The sequence below is a fragment of the Chlorocebus sabaeus genome, chromosome 13, assembly GCF_047675955.1.
Source record: "Chlorocebus sabaeus isolate Y175 chromosome 13, mChlSab1.0.hap1, whole genome shotgun sequence".
NCBI classification, from domain to species: Eukaryota; Metazoa; Chordata; class Mammalia; order Primates; family Cercopithecidae; genus Chlorocebus; species Chlorocebus sabaeus.
The window spans coordinates 21426325-21445510 of NC_132916.1; the positions used below are offsets into that span (position 1 = coordinate 21426325).

The 19186-nt window shown below is 35.2% G+C and overlaps 1 protein-coding gene across 2 annotated transcripts in view; it reads right to left on the reverse strand.

The window, feature by feature from the left end:
• The window catches only part of MMS22L (MMS22 like, DNA repair protein), a 140664-nt gene that overhangs the window by 5005 nt on the left and 116473 nt on the right, over window positions 1-19186 (reverse strand). For both annotated transcript variants that reach the window (XM_008007528.3, XM_008007529.3), the window contains exons 21-24: window positions 18183-18394; window positions 14942-15105; window positions 4371-4467; window positions 2470-2637 (exon numbers count right to left, since the gene is read on the reverse strand). In XM_008007528.3, the coding sequence (XP_008005719.3) occupies window positions 2470-2637; window positions 4371-4467; window positions 14942-15105; window positions 18183-18394 (641 nt within the window). The remainder of the gene's footprint in view (window positions 1-2469; window positions 2638-4370; window positions 4468-14941; window positions 15106-18182; window positions 18395-19186) is intronic.

Consider the following 19186-nt stretch of genomic DNA (forward strand, 5'->3'; position numbering starts at 1 on the left):
GCCTAGCAGTTATCTCACTAGTCTAAATACCTGTTCTATTCAGAACCTTTAAAACCAGCCTCCTTATGGGCCTGCACAACCACACAAGGTAGTAGGCCTGAATATTTGTTTTAACAACATACTGCATTAGGGTGGTTCACACATAGCCTCTCTAGTTTTTTCATTCAAATCTGAAGACTGCTCAGAGAAGTCAGATGTGAGACATGTCTGTGCATGAGCTTGTTTTGTGACATGACAATAAACACCACTTCTTCAAACTACAATTTGAAGTGATTCAATCTTCTCTCTCTAGAAAACCATAGGAGGCTAACCAAGTCCCTATGCAGAAGAAAGGAGATGTTCCATTCTGGCATACAAAAGCTTTACAAGGATGATCTCTCCAGTCTGCCCCCCCGCCCCCGTGCCTTTTATATGGTTTTCATTTACTGTACTGAAAAACTGGATTCCATTAGTTCGCTAAAGCTATAGTCAATATAGTCATGTCTCCAAGAAAGATCTCATATATGACATTGTTTAATAAAAAATTTTCATCTAAAAATTGGAATATGCATATTCATTAGACTGTGTATTTGTATAGATACATATACACAGACACATGCATATGATTATAGTCATGCACTGCATTAGCAACATTTTGGTAAATGATGGGCTGCATTCTGGTCAATGATGGGTCCCATTAAGATTATAATGGTACTAAAAAATTCCTAATGCCTGGTGATGCTGTAGCCATTGTAATGTCTTAGTGTAATGCCTTTCTCATGTGTTTGTGGTGATGCAGGTGTGAACAAACCTACTGTACTGTCAGTCATATAAAAGTCTAGCACACACAATTGTACACAGTATATAATACTTGATAATAAGAAACAATCATGTTACTGGTTTAGTTTATGTATTTACTATACTTTACTTTTTATTGTTATTTTAGAGTGTACTCTTCTTTATACTTATAAAAATAAAAGATAACCGTAAAACAGACTCAGGCAGGTCCTTCAGGAGGTATTCCAGAAGAAGGCCTCCTTAAAAGGAGATGACAGCTCCATGTGTGTTACTGGTCCTGAAGACCTTCCAGTGAAATAAGATGTAGAGGTGGAAGACAGTGATGTTGATCATACTGACCCTGTGTAGGCTCAGGCTAATGCGTGTGTGTCTTCATTTTTTACAAAATAGTTTAAAAATAAAAAATAATTTAAAAATAGAAAAAAGGCATTCAAGAATATAAAGAAAGAAAATATTTTTGTACAGCTATACAACGTGTATGTTAAGCTAAGTATTTTTACAAGAGTAAAAAAGTTAAAGAAAAAGTTTAAAAGGTAAAAAAGAGTAAGCTAAGGTTAATGTATTATTGAAAAATTAAAAATTTTAAAAATAACTTTAATGTACTCTAAGTGTATTGTTTATAAAGTCTACTACAATAATGTACAGTAATGACCTAGGCCTTCACATTTACCACCGCTCACTCACCGACTCACCCAGAGCAACTACCAGTCCTGCAAGCTCCACTCACTGTTAAGTGCCCTATATAGGTGTATCACTTTAAAATCTTTGCTACCATATAATTACTGTACCTTTTCTACCTTTTCATATATTTAGATACACAAATACTTACCATCATGTGACAACTGTCTGTAGTATTTAGTACAGTAACATGTTATACAAGTTGGTAGCCTAGGAGCAATAGGCCACACCACATCGCCTAGGTGTGTGGTAGGCTATTCCATCTAGGTTTGTGTAAATATACTCTATTTGATGTTCACAAATGATGAAATTGCCTAACTACACATTTCTTAGAACCTATCCCTGTCATTAAGCAACACATAACTGTATTTTGATTCTTTAATAACCTTTAGGACATAAAAATTCCACTGTGAGTACTGACTACTCTAAAACAATTTCTTTAAGAAATAAATATAGGCTTATTCCCACAATGTTGAGACTCTAAATAGTCCAGCACTATTTTCAGTTGAGTTATGAGCCTATAAAAAAAAGTCTTATTTCCTATTTTTGACCAAAACCTATATTGTCTAACAGGGTCACTTATTCACTAGACATATGATACAGCTGACTAAATAAATCAAGCATCCCTCAAAGGGTTATGATTTGCCATCATAAATTTCATTAAAAAAACAAGACATCCAAGGCTATGAGGTCCACTTTCCAATGAGGAACACGGAAATGCGTTTCGAGCAACAGCAGCAGTGCTGAAATATACAGCTTTCTAAAGTGGTCACTTTGAAAGGAAAAACATGCAATTGTATGTAATTGATTTTGCTAAGTTTGTTGATAAGCCATGCTACTACTATTCACACTTTGTAAAACTGATAACAATCACAGTACTGAAACGTTTTTCATCCCAAAAGAACACACCCAAATTTTGGGGAATAAGAAAATAAATCATTTCTATAAGATGAAATATAGATTTTATAATCACTGCCCCCCCCCAACCAAATGTAATTAAATTATCAAACATACCTTTGTGCTATATTCCTGCCAAGGCCCCATTTCTGCTCTGAATCCTTCAGAGATTGAGTGAGGGTAGAAATCAAGTGGATGACAACCTGCTGGTCCAATGTTGCTACTGTTTCTAAAATGCTGTAAACCTGATAATAGTACCTCATACCATAATCCTGGATAAACTGCCTGAAAATAAAACAGGTATATTTAGGATTACTCCTGGGGCAATTCCTTGTGCTGGTATCTACATGACAATCAACTATGAACTGAACATAACAAAGATCATTTCATATAAGATTATTGTAACAATCTGGATGCAGTATGAGAACTATTTAAAACACTTTAAAATAAAGAATTGAACTGGCTTCTTTAAGTTGAGCCACGACCAGAGTGAAAGCACTGTGGGAGGAGCGGCGAAGGGAAGAGTTGAGAAAAAGGGGTAAAAATCTAATCCCAGGACTTTTTTGCAATATTCTACACAGAGAAATCTGAGTGGAAAGGATATGGGAGACAGTAAAAGAAAAAAGTCAGATTTCCTAGTTACTTTTTAGTTCTTTGTAGCTCTACATAAATCAAACAATATTTTTATGAGGAAAGCAAGTTACTCCTAATATATTTTTATGTTCCTTAACTGAACAAAAGACTTTAGACTCATAGAAGGTCTTTATAAATAAAAATTCTATGTTTTAGCCTTAAAACCTCTACCCTCCACTACCAATCAACAAAATAAAAGCCACCTAGCTTAGTAAATTATAGAAAACATTCAATCTTTGATCATATAAAATCCTTTTCTCCCCTCCTAGGGCTTCACAATTTTCACAAATCACTGTTACTGAGTGATCACAATTTAAATAAACTATAAACACTTGATAGGCACTAATTATGTGATGAGAAAAATGGAGGTACCAAAGACCAACATAGAATGAAGGAAACGAACACAAATTATTTATCATGGTAGTGGTAGGACAGACATAGGAATAATAAAGGTAAACTGGTAGAAATCTTCAGAAAGAAATACAAAAACATACTGCCCTAATAGCACAAGACTCTAAAGGGAACAAGAGAGGGAAGAAAAAGGAAATATGCCTCAAGTTGCACTGTTATTCTTATGAACAATAGATCTACTTCTATAAAGTCCATGCTTCACAAACTAAACATAACAGAGCTTTCTGGAGCTACTCTTAGTATCTTAAAGCAAGTCAGAAAAGCAGTGACATGTACTTCTACAATCCTGAGGAACATGTTTGGCAAGGTCTGACGGCCTGTGTACTCGTCATCACGACTCACATTTCCCACTTTACCCTCTCAAACCCAGTCTAGGGCCAGGTAATGACATTTCAGTCAGTGACAGATAGCATATACAATGGTGGTTCAGTATAAGAAGATTAAAATACTGCATTTTTACTCTACCTTTTATGTTTGGATACATTTAGATACACAAATATTTACTACTGTGTTACAACTGCCTACAGTATTCAGTGCAGTGACACGTTATACTGATCTGTAGTCTAGGACCATTAGGCCATACCATATAGTCTAGGTGCATAGTGGGCTAAGACACACTAGGTTTGTTGTATAAGTACACTCTATTTGAGGGTCACACAGTGATGAAATTGGCTAACTATACATTTCTCAGAACTTATCCCTATCATTAAGAGACACATGACTGTTCATGCAAGATTCTTTCTTACTAAATTCACAGGTAATTTTAAGTCCCTTCACTTATCTTTTTCACTGGCACTTTTATTTTTCAATAAAACATCACAATGTAACAAAGCTACTGCCACAAATACAATAATTGAAATACTATAAACAAGTAGTAACACATTATGTTTTGGATAATTAGTTATTTAAAAAACATGTTGGCTGTCAAATGGCTGGCAATAGTCTCCTTGCCAGTTGGCATATTTTCCAGTTACCTAAACACAGAAGTCAGCTGGGCGGAAGGTTCTTCTTCTGACCCCACTTGGCAGGCTTTTACCATGTATTGCAGGTTCTCTGTGGCCAGCCTTTTAACTAGAAGGAAAAATTATAGCATTACGCACTGTGTCTGAATTGACCATCTGGATCCTCAATTTTATGAACGCTCTTGATTTAGAAAAATATGTTGTTTTCTTAAAGTATGTACATCCTTTTTCTATTTTTCAAAATGAAATAGTTCTAAGTTTTTATTTTATTCTAAAGTATACCTATCTTCCATTTTAAGAAAATATAAAAGTTTAAAAGTTTTTTTAAATCTATTTTTCTCTTAGAAAGGTGCCCATATTCAAAAACATTACACCATCCTAATCCTACAAACAGTAACATACCGACAAAAGAACGCCTTTAAAAATTCAGCTGATTTACAGACAAGCAGATTGATTTTTTAAAAATTCATAAGCATATTCCTCCCACCCCCTCACAAACGTATAAGTAGCAAACTAGATACCATGAACAATTTCTTTTTACTTAAAATTAGTCAAATGTGTATGCAAAAATGTTGTTTGTGATGCTATCTTCCTTTCAAAGGATAACAAAGCATAAAAAGAATACTTACATTCTTTAAATATTTAACCAAATCCTTTAAAATTGTGTGCTTGTACACAAAAATAATGCAAAAATACCAAGAAAGGATGTCGAAAACCCAATATGCTCTGAATGCTACTAAATTCTTATGTTGTTTTTGACACATTAAATATAAGAAACCAGAGAAAAAAGTGCTTTTTCCAAGAATAAAAAAATGTTCAGAAACTGTAACCCATTATAGCAGGAACACAAAATATATGATGAACATCAACTTAATTAATATTAGGTAGTAGAGAATGTTTTCCATGCAATGAGGCTAGTGGCTAAGGAACATACAGCATCCTTGCCTTTTACTTGAAAACTTTTTACAACTTTTTAAAATAACTTCTCATTTTAGATGCAGTTTATTTTTGCTTTAACTGAACTACCTTTAAAAAAAAAATGAGTATTTTTTTTTTCTTTTTTTTTTTTTTTAAAGAAATAGAGTCTTGCTCTATCATCCCAGCTAGAGAAGTGGTGTGATAATAGCTCACTCTAACTTCCATCTCCTGGGCTCAAGCAATCCTCCCACCTCAGCCTCTCAAGTAGCTAGGACTACAGGTGCGTGCCACCACTCCTGGCTATTTTTTTTTAAAAAGCTTTTTGTAGAGATGGAGTCTTGCTATGTTGCCCAAGCTGGCCTTGAACTCCTAGTCTCAAGTGATCCTCCCACCTTGGCCTCCCAAAGCACTGGGATTACATGTGTGAGCCACACCTGGCCTTTTTATTTGTTAAAAGAAGAGCTTTATTATCATATAATTCACATACTATACAATTTACCCATTTAAAGTATACTGTTCGATGGTTTTTAGTATATTCAGACTTGTACAACCATCATCACAATTTTATACTATTTTCAATATCTTGAAATTCCATACTCTTTAGCTATCCTGAGTCCTTCTAAGCAATCACTAACCTACTTTCTGTCTCTACAGACCTTTTTTTTTTTTAACTTTTTTTTTTTTTTTGTGACGGACTTTCCTTCTGTTGCCCAGACTGGAGTGCGATGCCACAACCTCAGCTCACTGCAACCTCTGCCTCCCGGGTTCAAGCAATTCTCCTACCTCAGCCTCCCGAGTAACTGGGATTAAAAGCGCATGCCACCATGTACGACTAATTTTGTATTTTTAGAAGAGATGTGGTTTCACCATATTGGCAAGGCAGATCTCGAACTCCTGACCTCAAGTGATCCACCCACCTCAGCCTCCCAAAGTGCTGGAATTACAGACATGAGCCACCATGCCCAGCCCCGTCTCCACAGATTTAACTATTCTGGATATTTCATATAAATGAAATAATATATGACTTTTGTGACTGGCTTCTTTCACTTAGAATGATGTTTTCAATATTCATCAATGTTATAGCATGTTTCAATATTTCATGCTTTTTTATAGCCAAACAATATTCCATTGTATAAATGTATCAAAATTTTTAAATTGATCCATCAAATCATAAATATTCTACTTTTTGGCTATAATAAACAGTACTGCTATAAAAATTAATTTACAAGTTTCTGTGTGGACTTATGTGTTCACTTATCTTAAATATATACGTATTTCTAGGGGTGAAATTGCTGGGTCATACAGTAACTCCATGCTTAACCACTTGAGGAACTACCGGACTATTATCCAAAGTAGCAACATGATTTTACATTTCCAGGGGCATTAAATGAGAGTTCCAATTTCTCCACATTGTCCTCAATCTTTTTCATTGTCCGATTTCCTCATTATAGCCAACCTTGTGGGTATGAAGTGATATCTCAGTGTAGTTTTGATATGCATTTCCCTAGTGACTAATGATGTTGAACACCTTTTCTGGTGCTTATTAGTCATTTGTTTATTTTCTTTGTAGAAATGTCTATTCAGATTCATTGCCAATTTTTAAATTCAGTTATTTGTTACTTATTCTTAAGAGTTCTTTATATATTACAGATGCACACTCCTTATCATCACATACAATTTACAAGTATTTTTTCCCATTTTGTGGGTTGTCTTTTCACTTTCTTAATAGTGTCCTTTGAAACACAAAAGATCCTAATGTTTGATTAAGTCCAATTTATCTCTTTCTTCTTTTGTGGTTCATGCTTTCAGTGTCATAGCTAAGAATCCATTGCCAAATCCAAGGTCATGAAGATTTTACTCCTATATTTTCTTCTATGACTTTTACAATTTTAGCTCTGACACTAAGGTCTATGATTCACTTTAGGTTAGTTTTCGTATGTGGTATGAAACAAGGGTCGAACTTCATTCTTTTGCATGTGGCTATCTATTTGACCTAGCAAAATTTGTTGAAAAGACTACTTTTCCTCTATTAAATTGTCTTGGCACTCTTGTCAACAAACAAAAAAACCCCAATTGACCATAAACATGAGTTTATCTCTGAACGCTCAATTCTATTCTATTGACCTACATATCTATCTTTATGCCACTATCACATTGTCTTGATTACTGTTGCCTTGTAACATGTTTTAAAATCGAGAAGTATGCGTTTTCCAGCTTTCCTCTTCTTTTGCCAAGATTGATTTGGCTATTCTGGGTCCCCTGTAATTCCACATAAATTAGTAATTCTTATGGAGCTATTAGTATAGTCACTTAAGCTTTCTGTGGTTGCTGTTTGCATAACTATCTTTTCCCATCTTTTTACTTTCAATCTGTTTATATCTGTGAATCTATACTGTTTCCTGTAAATACCATATAGGTAGATCTTGTTTTTTTAAAAAATCCACTGTGATCATCTCTGCCTTTTCATTGGACTGGTCAATCCTTTCACACAGTATTATTTTTGATATAGTTTGATTTACATCAGCATTCTTACTTTTTGTTTTCTTAATGACTCATGTGTTTGTTTCTTTACTGTTTTCTTATTGCGTTAAGTGAATTTTTTTTAATGTAGCCTTTCAAATCTTTAATGATTTTAAAATTATTATTATTATACTTTAAGTTCTGGGGTACATGTGCACAATGTGCAGGTTTGTTACATATGTATACATATGCTAAGTTGGTTTGCTGAACCCATTAACTTGTCATTTACATTAGGTATATCTCCTAATGCTCTCCCTCCCCCAGTCCACCACCTCCCGACAGGCCCCGGTGTGTGATGTTTCCCTCCCTGTGTCCATGTGTACTCACTGTTCAACTCCCACTTGTGAGTGAGAACATGTGGTGTTTTTCTCTTCTTGTGTTAGTTTGCTGAGAATGATGGTTTCCAGTTTCATCCGTGTCCCTGCAAAGGACATGAACTCATCCTCTTTTATGGCTGCATAGTATTCCACAGTGTATATGTGTCACATTTTCTTTATTCAGTCTATCATTGATGGGCATTTGGGTTGGTTCCAAGACTTTGCTGTTGTGAACAGTGCTGCAACAAACATATGTGTGTATGTGTCTTTTTAGTAGAATCATTTATAATCCTTTGGGTATATACCTAGCAATGAGATTGTTGGGTCAAATGGTATTTCTAGTTCTAGATCCTTGAGGAGTCACCACACTGTCTTCCACAACGGTTGACCTAATTTACACTCCCACCGACAGTGTAAAAGTGTTCCTATTTCTCCACATCCTCTCCAGCATCTGTTGTTTCCTGACTTTTTAATGATCGCCATTCTAACTGGTGTGAGATGGTATCTCATTGTGGTTTTGATTTGCATTTCTCTAATGAACAGTGATAATATTTTTTCCTTAAGTTTGTTGGCTACATAAATGTCTTCTTTTGAGAAGTGTCTGTTCATATCCTTCGCCCATTTTTTGACAGGTTGTTTGTTTTTTTCTTGTAAATTTGTTTAAGTTCTTCGTAGATTCTGGATATTAGCCCTTTGTCAGATGGATAGATTACAAAAATTTTCTCCCATTTTGTAGGTTGCCTGTTCACTCTGCTGATAGTTTCTTTTGCTATGCAGAAGCTCTTTAGTTTAATTAGATCCCATTTATATATTTTGGCTTTTGTTGCCATTGCTTTTGGTGTTTTAGTCATGAAGTCTTTGCCCATCCCCACGTCCTGAATGATATTGCCTAGATTTTACTGTAGGGTTTTTATGGTTTTAGGTCTTATGTTTAAGTCTTTAATCCATCTTGAGTTAATTTTTGTATAAGGTGTAAGGAAGGAATCCAGTTTCAGTTTTCTGAATATGGTTAGCCAGTTTTCCCAGCACCATTTATAAAATAGGGAATCCTTTTCTCATTGTTTCTTTCTGTCAGGTCTATCAAAGATCAGATGGTTGTAGATGTGTGATGTTATTTCTGAGGCCTCTGTTCTGTTCCATTGGTCTATGTATCTATTTTGGAAGCAGTACCATGCTGTTTTGGTTACTGTAGCCTTGTAGCATTGTTTGAAGTTAGGTAGCATGATGCCTCCTGCTTTGTTCTTTTTGGTTAGGATTATCTCAGCGATGCGCACATTTTTTTGGTTCCATATGAAATTTAAAATAGTTTTTTTTCCAATTCTGTGAAGAAAGTCAGTGGTAGCTTGATGGGAATAGCATTGAATCTATAAATTACTCTGGGGAGTATGGCCATTTTCACAATACTGATTCCTCCTATCCGTGAGTATGGAATGTTCTTCCATTTGTTTGTGCTCTCTTTTATTTTATTTCATTGAGCAGTGGTTTGTAGTTCTCCTTGAGGAGGTCCTTCACATCCCTTGTAAGTTGTATTCCTAGGTATTTTATTCTCTCTGTAGAAATTGTGAATGGGAGTTAACTCATGATTTGGCTGTTTGTCTGTTATTGGTGTAGAGGAATGCTTGTGATTTTTGCACACATTGATTTTATATCCTGAGACTTTGCTGAAGAGGCTTATCAGCTTAAGGAGATTTTGGGCTGAGACGATGGGGTTTTCTAAATATATAATCACGTCATCTGCAAACAGAGACAATTTGACTCCCTCTTTTCCTAACTGAATGCGCTTTATTGCTTTCTCTTGCCTAACTGCCCCGGCCAGAACTTCCAATACTGTGTTGAAGAGGAGTGATGAGAAAGGGCATCCTTATCTTGCACCAGTTTTCAAAGGGAATGCTTCCAGTTTTGTCTCTTCAGTATAATATTGGCTGTGGGTTTGTCATAAATAGCTCTTATTATTTTGAGATACATTCCATCAATACCTAGTTTATTGAGTTTTTAGTACGAAGTACTGTTGAATTTTGTTGCAGGCCTTTTCTGCATCTGTGGAGATAATCATATGGTTTTTCTTGTTGGTTCTGTTTACGTGATGGATTATGTTTACTGATTTGCTTATGTTCGACCAGCCTTGCAACCCAGGGATGAAGCCAACTTGATCGTGGTGGATAAGCTTTTTGATGTGCTGCTGGATTCGGTTTGCCGGTATTTTATTGAGGATTTTTGCATTGGTGTTCATCAGGGATACTGGCCTAATATTTCCTTTTTTTGTTGTGTCTTTGCCAGGTTTTAGTATCAGGATGATGACGGCCTCATAAAATGAATTAGGGAGGATTCCCTCTTTTTCTATTGATCGGAATAGTTTCAGAAAGAATGTTTCCAGCTCCTCTTTGTAACTCTGGTAGAAATCGGCTGTGAATCCGTCTGGTCCTGGGGTTTTTTTGGTTGGTAGGCTATTAATTACTCCCTCAATTTCAGTACCTGTTATTGGTCTATTCAGAGATTCAACTTCTTCCTGGTTTAGTCTTGGGAGGGTGTATGTGTCCAGGAATTTATCCATCTCTTCTAGATTTTCTAGTTTATTTGCGTAGAGGTGTTTATAGTATTCTCTGATCATAGTTTGGATTTCTGTGGGATTGGTGATGATAACCCCTTTATCATTTTTTATTGTGTCTATTTGATTCTTCTCTCTTTTCTTCTTAGTTTGGCTGGCGATCTATTTTGTTGATCTTTTCAAAAAACCAGCTCCTGGCTGGATTCACTGATTTTTTTGAAGGTTTTTTTGTTTCTCTATCTCCTTCATTTCTGCTCTGATCTTAGTTATTTCTTGTCTTCTGCTAGCTTTGAATTTGTTCGCTCTTGCTTCTCTAGTTCTTTTAATTGTGATGTTAGGGTGTCGATTTTAGATCTTTCTGCTTTATCTTGTGGGCATTTAGTGTTATAAATTTCCCTCTACACACTGCTTTAAATGTGTCCCAGAGATTCTGGTACATTGTGTGTTTGTACTCATTGGTTTCAAAGAACATCTTTATTTCTGGCTTCATTTTGTTATTTACCCAGTAGTCATTCAGGAACAGCTTGTTCAGTTTCCATGTAGTTTTGCAGTTTTGAGTGAGTTTCTTAATCTTGAATTCTAATTGGATCGCACTGTGGTCTGAGAGACAGGTTGCTGTGATTTCTGTTTCACATTTGCTGAGGAGTGTTTTACTCCCAATTATGTGGTCAGTTTTAGAATAAGTGCAATGTGGTGCTGACAAGAATGTATATTCTGCTGATCTGGGGTGGAGAGTTCTATAGACGTCTCTTAGGTCTGCTTGGTCCAGAGCTGAGTCCAAGTCCTGGATATCCTTGTTAATTTTCTGTCTCATTGATCTAATATTGACAGTGGGGTGTCTGACAGTGGGGTGTTAAAGTCTCCCACTATTATTGTGTGGGAGTCTTAAGTCTCTTTGTAGGTCTCTAAGAACTTGCTTTATGAATCTGGGTGCTCCTGTATTGGGTGCATACATATTTAGGATAGTTAGCTCTTCCTGTTGCATTGATCCCTTAACCACTATGTAATGGTCTTCTTTGTCTCTTTTGATCTTTGTTGGTTTAAACTCTTTTTTATCAGAGACTAGGATTGCAACCCCCGATATTTTTTTTGGCTCTCCATTTGCTTGGTAAATCTTCCTTAATCCCTTTATTTTGAGCCTTTGCACATGAGATGGGTCTCTTGAATACAGCACACCGAAGAGTCTTGACTCTTTATTCAATTTGCCAGTCTGTGTCTTTTAATTGGGGCATCAGCCTATTTCATTATTAATTATTTTTGAACTATTTCCTTTGTGGTCACTCTAAGCTAACCATATATACCTTATCAGAGCTTCAAATTTATACTAATACAGAAACATAAATGCTATGCACTGCATAGCTCTATTTCTTTCTCTCCTTTTTTGTGGTATTGTTATACCTATTATATAATATCTACAAATGTCAAAAGTTAAAAATATACTGTTGTAATTTTTACTTTATATAAATTTATGTCTTTCAAAGAAGCTAAGAAAAGAGAGAACAGCAAATACATATCTTAACTTCTGCTATATAGGTCCAGCATTCATAATCCAAAGATCCAAAATTCCAAATGCTTCAAAATCTGAAAGTATTTGACAGCTGACATGATGCCATAAGTGGAAAATTCCACACCTGACTTCATGTGACAGGCTGCATATACAATTTATAAATATTGTAAAAAACTACCTTCAGGCTACATGTTTAAGGTGTATATGAAACATAAATGAATTTCATGTTTAGACTTGAGTCCTGCTGCTAAGATACCTCATAATACATACGCAAATATTCAAAAATCCAAAAGAATGTGATACACAAAACACTTCTGTTCCCAAGCATTTTGGATATGGAACACTAATCCCGTATTAACCTTCTTATTTATACCTTTTTTTTTTTTTTTTTTTTTTTCATTTATTTCTGGGTATTTGAGTTGCCATGTGGAGTCCTTTCCTTAGCCTAATACTGTTTTGCTCTCACCACCTTCTTTGTATTATTATTGGTAACTATATTTCTATATGTTATAGGCTCAACAATATCATTTTATACAAACGCTTTTTAAAAACCAGTTAAGAGAATAAAAGTGAAAAAATGTGCATTTATACTGTCTTAATAATAATATGATAATCTTTACTAGAATTCTTTTGTGTGTATGTGGATCCGAATTACTGCCTGGGGTCAGTCTCAGTCTGAAAAAATTCCTTTAGCATTTTGTTAAAAGGTGGGTCTGTTAGCAACAAATTCTCTCAGTTTTAATTTATTTAAGAATGTCACCTTCGGTTTTGAAAGGCAGCTTTGCTAAAAAAAGATTCTTGGTTGACAGATCCCCCTCTACCCTCCTGCTTTAAATCCTCTGAATGTCATCCCACTGTCTCTGGCCCCCACTATTTCCTCTGAGAAGTCAGCTGTTAATGTTACCAGAGTTTCTCATAGAGGACGAGTCACTTTTCTCTGGCTACTTCCAAGATTTTCTCTTGGCCTTTAGCTTTTGGCATCTTTACTATGATGTATCTGTTTGTGGATCTTTTTGCATTTACCTTACCTGGAGTTAGCTGAACTTCCTGAATGTGTAAGTTAATATTCTTGAATAAACTTGAAAAAATTTTAGACATTATGTATTATTTTAGGTTGGGCGTGGTGGCTCACCCCTGTAATCCCAGCACTTTGGGAGCCCGAGGCGGGCGGATCATGAGGTCAGATCAAGACCATCCTGGCTAACATGGTGAAACCCCATCTCTACTGAAAATACAAAAAAATTAGCTGGGCGTGGTGGCGGGCACCTATAGTCCCAGCTACTTGGGAGGCTGAGGCAGGAGAATGGCGTGAACCCAGGAGGCACAGCTTGCAGTGAGCCGGTATCGCGCCATTGCACTCCAGCCTGGGGGACAGAGTGAGACTCCGTCTCAAAAAAATATATATTTTATATATATACTTATTTACTTATATTTTATTTTCAATTTTTTCTGCTTTCTCCTGGTTCACCTGTTATATACATGGTGAACTTAATGGTGTTCCACATTTCTCAACAGCTCTGTTCATTTTCTTCATTTTTTTTTCCTCTGTGCTTTAGATTGTATTATCTATATTGATCTATGTTCAAGTTTGCTAATTCTTTCTTCTGCCAGTTCTAATCCACTAATGAGTCCCTCTGGTGAAATTTTTAACTCAGCTATTGAACTTTAACTCCAAAATTTCCATTTGGTTCTTTTCATAAAACTTCTTTCCCTATTGTCACCAAACTTTCCTTTTCTTCATTTATTACACATTCCTTTAGTTCTATGAATATATTTATAATAGTTACTTTGAAGTCTTTGTCTATTAAAGACAATATCTGACTGTTGTCACTGGCAGTTTATGTTGCCTGCTTTTCTTCTCAGTATATGGATTGTACGTGTCTGTTTCTTTGCAAGTCCTGTAATTTTTTGGTGAAAATTGTGCTTTTCAAATAATGAAGTCTACTCCTCCTCTTGCCCTCTCACTGCCTTAGATGTTGCTTCTGAGGTGGTGTAACCTCGGGTATGCCCACAGTCTCCATGTGAAGACAATGGTTTTGGCAGGACTCTCTTTGACTGTCCCTTTCCCTGATCACACTCAGCTGTTAAGCTCTGCTAATTAATTTCTGGGTGATTGCTTTAATGTTTTTAGTAATACCCTGGGGCATAAATTGCTTTAAGGACTAATCATATCAAATTCAGGCTCCTTTGAGGTCAGTGATTGAGATTTGTTCTGACCTAAGAGCTCTATCCCAAAGTGCTGGGATTACAGGTATGAGCCATTATGCCAGGCCGCCAATAAATGTTATTTTAAAGCAATCACTAGAAGTAAGGTTGATGAGACTGAAAACAAAAGGAATAGAATCAAAGGACCCCTACCAGTTTGCCCCAAAAATCAGCTTAGATATTTCACCAAAAACCTGAATAAAAAAAGTATGATGACCTCTCATTACTTGATATTTAACAAATTGCCTTTAATAGTGAGGTCAGATTGAACAAATATTCTTTGAGAGGTTAACAAATCTAATCAAAGGAAGTAGCCCTTAAATAAACTATTTGCCTCAAGGAGGAAAAAAAGCCAAAACTAAAATGGACCAAAAACATCTCACTTTGTAACCATTTTATCATACCTAACCTGAGCTCCTAGCTGGAGTTTATTCTTTAACCATGACCCATATCAAGAAATATAAAAGAATCACATACATTTTTTAACTATCCATTAAACTGATGGGAAACAGTAGTTTCTTAACTTGTGAAAAGAAAATGGTAACAAAATTAACCTTACAAACAAACTAACCTTGTGGTTCACTGACTAACACCAAGCATTTTAAAATGCCAGGGAGGAGTAGTTCGACTTCATAAAAGTCTGTGTTAGTTTCCTTGAAGAGTTGGAGGATGAAGGCCAGAATGGATGCTAAGCGAGGAGGAGGTGAGGACCCCTTATACTCAAGGTAGGATTTCCTGAAAAGAAGAAAAATTTTGTTTATTCTCTTCTTAAAGCTTCAATAGAGCAAGACCAAATGGCACAAACTTTAAAGATACTGGCAAAATTTACCCCCCAAAATTAATACAGTGACACTTTTATTGTATATCTTTTTGGTGTGCTCTCAGGGCCAAAGCACAATATAGTCACAAACGAAATTGAAAGCAACCTTGTTTTACAATGAACTCAAAATCTAAATGAAAGCCTAATTGTTAATTTGTGGGGTTTTTTTTTTTCCTTTCTAATACAAGTTTGATCTCCTTTACGGGTCCTCAATGCTGCAACATTTTCTCTAATGTTAAATTTGCATAAAGAAATCTCTCTTCATATCTATTTATGTAAGGACTTGGGAGGAGTCTTATTTTTCCAAATAAACAGAGGACTGTCCTAGGAATACGATAGGACATTCAAGCTTTATCTCTTTCCTTCCTCCAGTAAGTTAAAGACTCAGAGAACTAATTTAGGATTAAGTATTATCTCTCAAGACAAGATAAAATTTAGTATTAGAACTCAAGAGAGATCATAAGGATAATAATTTGACTAATCTTTCTTTATTCCCACCTCTTAGAACAGGTCCAGGCTCATAATGAGTGTTCGGTATATATTTATTAAGTGAATAAATAAAAGTTGGAATTGCTTAGTTTCTGCAAATGTCTAGACAATGTGAAGATCTGTCAAATACAGCTAAATATAAAGTAGACATCTCTCTCTCTATATATACACACACACACATATATAAAATATATATTTGTAAAGTAATAATAACCATAATGAGGAATAGAAACCACTAAGTATTATAAACATAAGGATAGGAACTATGTCTTAGTAATTATTTCTATTCCCTACAGTGACTTCCAACAAATACTACATATTAGAAAATTCATTATTTGAGGTTTGTCTAATTTTGTTTACTGCGGAATTCCTAATGCCTAGAACAAACATATATTGGGCACCAGTGGAATGCCAGGTACACGTCTAAGAACAAGAATATAAAATTGAGTAAAATATGGTCTCTGAGAGCAAGAGGCCCACTATCGAGTGGAGAAGTTAAATAAGAAAAAGAAAAAAATGATTACAATATAGCATAATGGTGCTTTTGACAAAGATAAGCACAGAATTCTCAGGAATTCAGAGGAAAGAGCCCTAACTCAGATGAGGGAGTGCAAGAATAGAGAAGCATGGCATGGAAGAAATCATAGGAGGCAATCTCTGTATATTTCCTGAGTATTAAAAAAAAAAAAAAAGTTACATTTTTAAGCCTTCAACTATAAACCATGAGAAAAACATTTTTACTGTATGTTAAGTAAATAGGAAAGTCAACTAATCCTGGGATCCTAAACACTGGGGTTTTAAACAGTTTTACAGATTCAATTTCACTTCAGCATCTGTCATTTAGATCGTACTAAAATTACTTATGCAATATCTCAAACACTGTGGTAGGTTACTATAATCCTGTTGGAAATTCAGATACAAGTAAGGCAAAACTATCATAATTCGGCAAATTGAGCCGTACAGGGCATATGATTTCAAAAAAGGAAACATACATGGTACACTGACATATCAGGTGTAGGTTTTACAAAGGATAGGTGGGATTTAGCCCCCAAAAATGACATTTTAATGGAGAAAGCAGTTTGAATAAAGCTGTGACATAGGGAGGTATGAGGCATTTTGGAGGGGCAATACGAATCTTATTAGGGGTTGTATGACACCATATGTAATACATCTGGAAACGTTAAGTGATGGACAGAGAGCTAAGGAGAATGAAATTTATTTCACAGGCAAAAAAGATATTGCAGGTTTAATGGCAGGGAAGCTTCATAATGAAAGAGTATTTTAGGAAAAGTAATCTGGGGGCATTTTTTAGGGTGGACTAGAAGAAAAGACTAGGGATGCAGAAAGCAGTTAGGAGATTCTGACAATAGTTTAGGTGTAATGTACTCAGGGAAGAGAAATAGGAAAAGGAGGACAGGATTGCCAAAGGATGGTCAAGGATAGGAACCAAAGAAGATAAAGCTTCCAAACCTGAGTAACAGGACACTAGGAACTCAAAACGGTGAGAGGGGAGACAGATTTTGGCATGGAATTCTATAATGAGAGGTAACAGATATTATTGGGTCATTAAAAAACACAGAAAACTAATACTAGATAAGAATAACATATATCACCATAGCATCTTAAAGTTTAAAAACTAATTTCATATAAAAATAAATACTACATGAAGACAATGAAAAAACATTTTTTATTACTGAACTTCCTAATGTTAAAGTTAAAGGATATGGAGTTAGTAGAATATTTAAAAAGTTTCATTTTTCATTTGCTTAATAAAACTGAGTTAAGAGTAAACTAACGAAATAAGATTTCAGGGTGCTTCATTTCCAATATTAGCATTCATTTTTTCACTTAATTATCTTTATAAAATATAATTACTATATTTTATGTTTTTGAGATAGTGTCTCGCTCTGTTGCCCAGGCTAGAGTGCAGCAGTGAAACGCCAGCTCACTGCAACCTCTGCCTCCCAGATTCAAGCAATTTTCCTGCCTCAGCCTCCTGAGTAGCTGGGATGATAGCCATCCGCTACCATGCCAAGCTAATTTTTTTGTATTTTTAGTAGAGACTGGGTTTCACCATGTTCGTCAGGCTGGTCTCGAACTCCTGACCTTAAGTGATCCACCCACCTCTGCCTCCCAAAGGGCTAGGATTATAGGTGTGAGCCATCACACCCAGCCATATATAATTACTGTGTTTTTTACAGTATAAAATAGAAATATTGTTTATCTGATGAAAAACTGAAAAGCAAAAATGTACCTTTAGGACATATATAAGGAAGGTAATCGCTACACAGAGAAAAGAGAAGCAGTTTAAAGGGCATTGTCTTAGGCTGCCATAAGCAAATGTCATTTTAATAAATTCTTAGATAATGTTTCTCAGGGAAAAAAAAAGTTTCTGAACTTCTAGTATCCTAAGGGTTGCCAACATGTTTGAAATGCCACTTTATCACTTTTTAATAGAGCTTAATAATTTGTACATACCACTTATATTTAATATTTAGATTACCTTATGACTTGTACAACGCATTTCTTAAGAGATGATATTGGCGGAACAGTGGCTGTGTTTCTCAATGCCAGTAAAACAGGATGTTGTCCAAGATCTGAAACATATGGTGAAGCTGGAAGAAATCGCCCAATATACTGCTCAATAACATTCCCTAGCAATTGATTCAAATAGGCACTCGGATTTTGAGATTGACAACACACGATACAGATGCCCTACGAGGAAAAAAAGTAAGAAATACTAAGAAGTAAAGTTTCAAAGAACAAACAACATTTAGAAACTCACTAATGAAGTCCCCAGCATTAATATTCATGTGAGAATATAATAATCAAAAAGGATACCTCACGTAATCAACAGATAGTGTACATACGAATTACAAGGAGTTAAGCCTGGGCAACACATATGATATGGTATCTAACTAAGCATGTATGTCTTTGAGGCATGGACAAAGGAAGCAGGGGAGAAGTGTAGGAAGACAAAGGCAGATTCTTTTCCTCTAATCTCAGAACACTTGAACATTTTGCTCATCAACTACATTTATATGTACTTAAAAAGTTATAAAACATCTTTAGGTCATTTTTTTCTAGGTACCGGTTATTTTGTCTAAGACTATACAATTTTTGCTAAAAGTCTTCCATGATAAAAATCTGAAAATTTTTTTAACAGTAGTAACAAAGGGTAAAGAATATGGAAATTAAGACTCGGAATAACAATTTACTTAGTTTTCCTATAACAGGCACTGTGCTGTGTGCTTTATATTCACTATTTCATTTAAATTTCTCAAAGAACCATAGAGTTAGTAATACTGTATCTCCATTTTACAGCTAGGATAACTAAGGTTTAGAAAAGTGAATAGTTTAATAAAGTCACACAGAACTCTTGATATCTTGTTGCATATCTGTTTATTTCTCTTCCATTTGTATAGCAGTTAACAAAATATTTTCATATATATTACAGTATTTAACACTTAAACAATTAAACAAATACCCTGAGAGAAAATGTTTTCT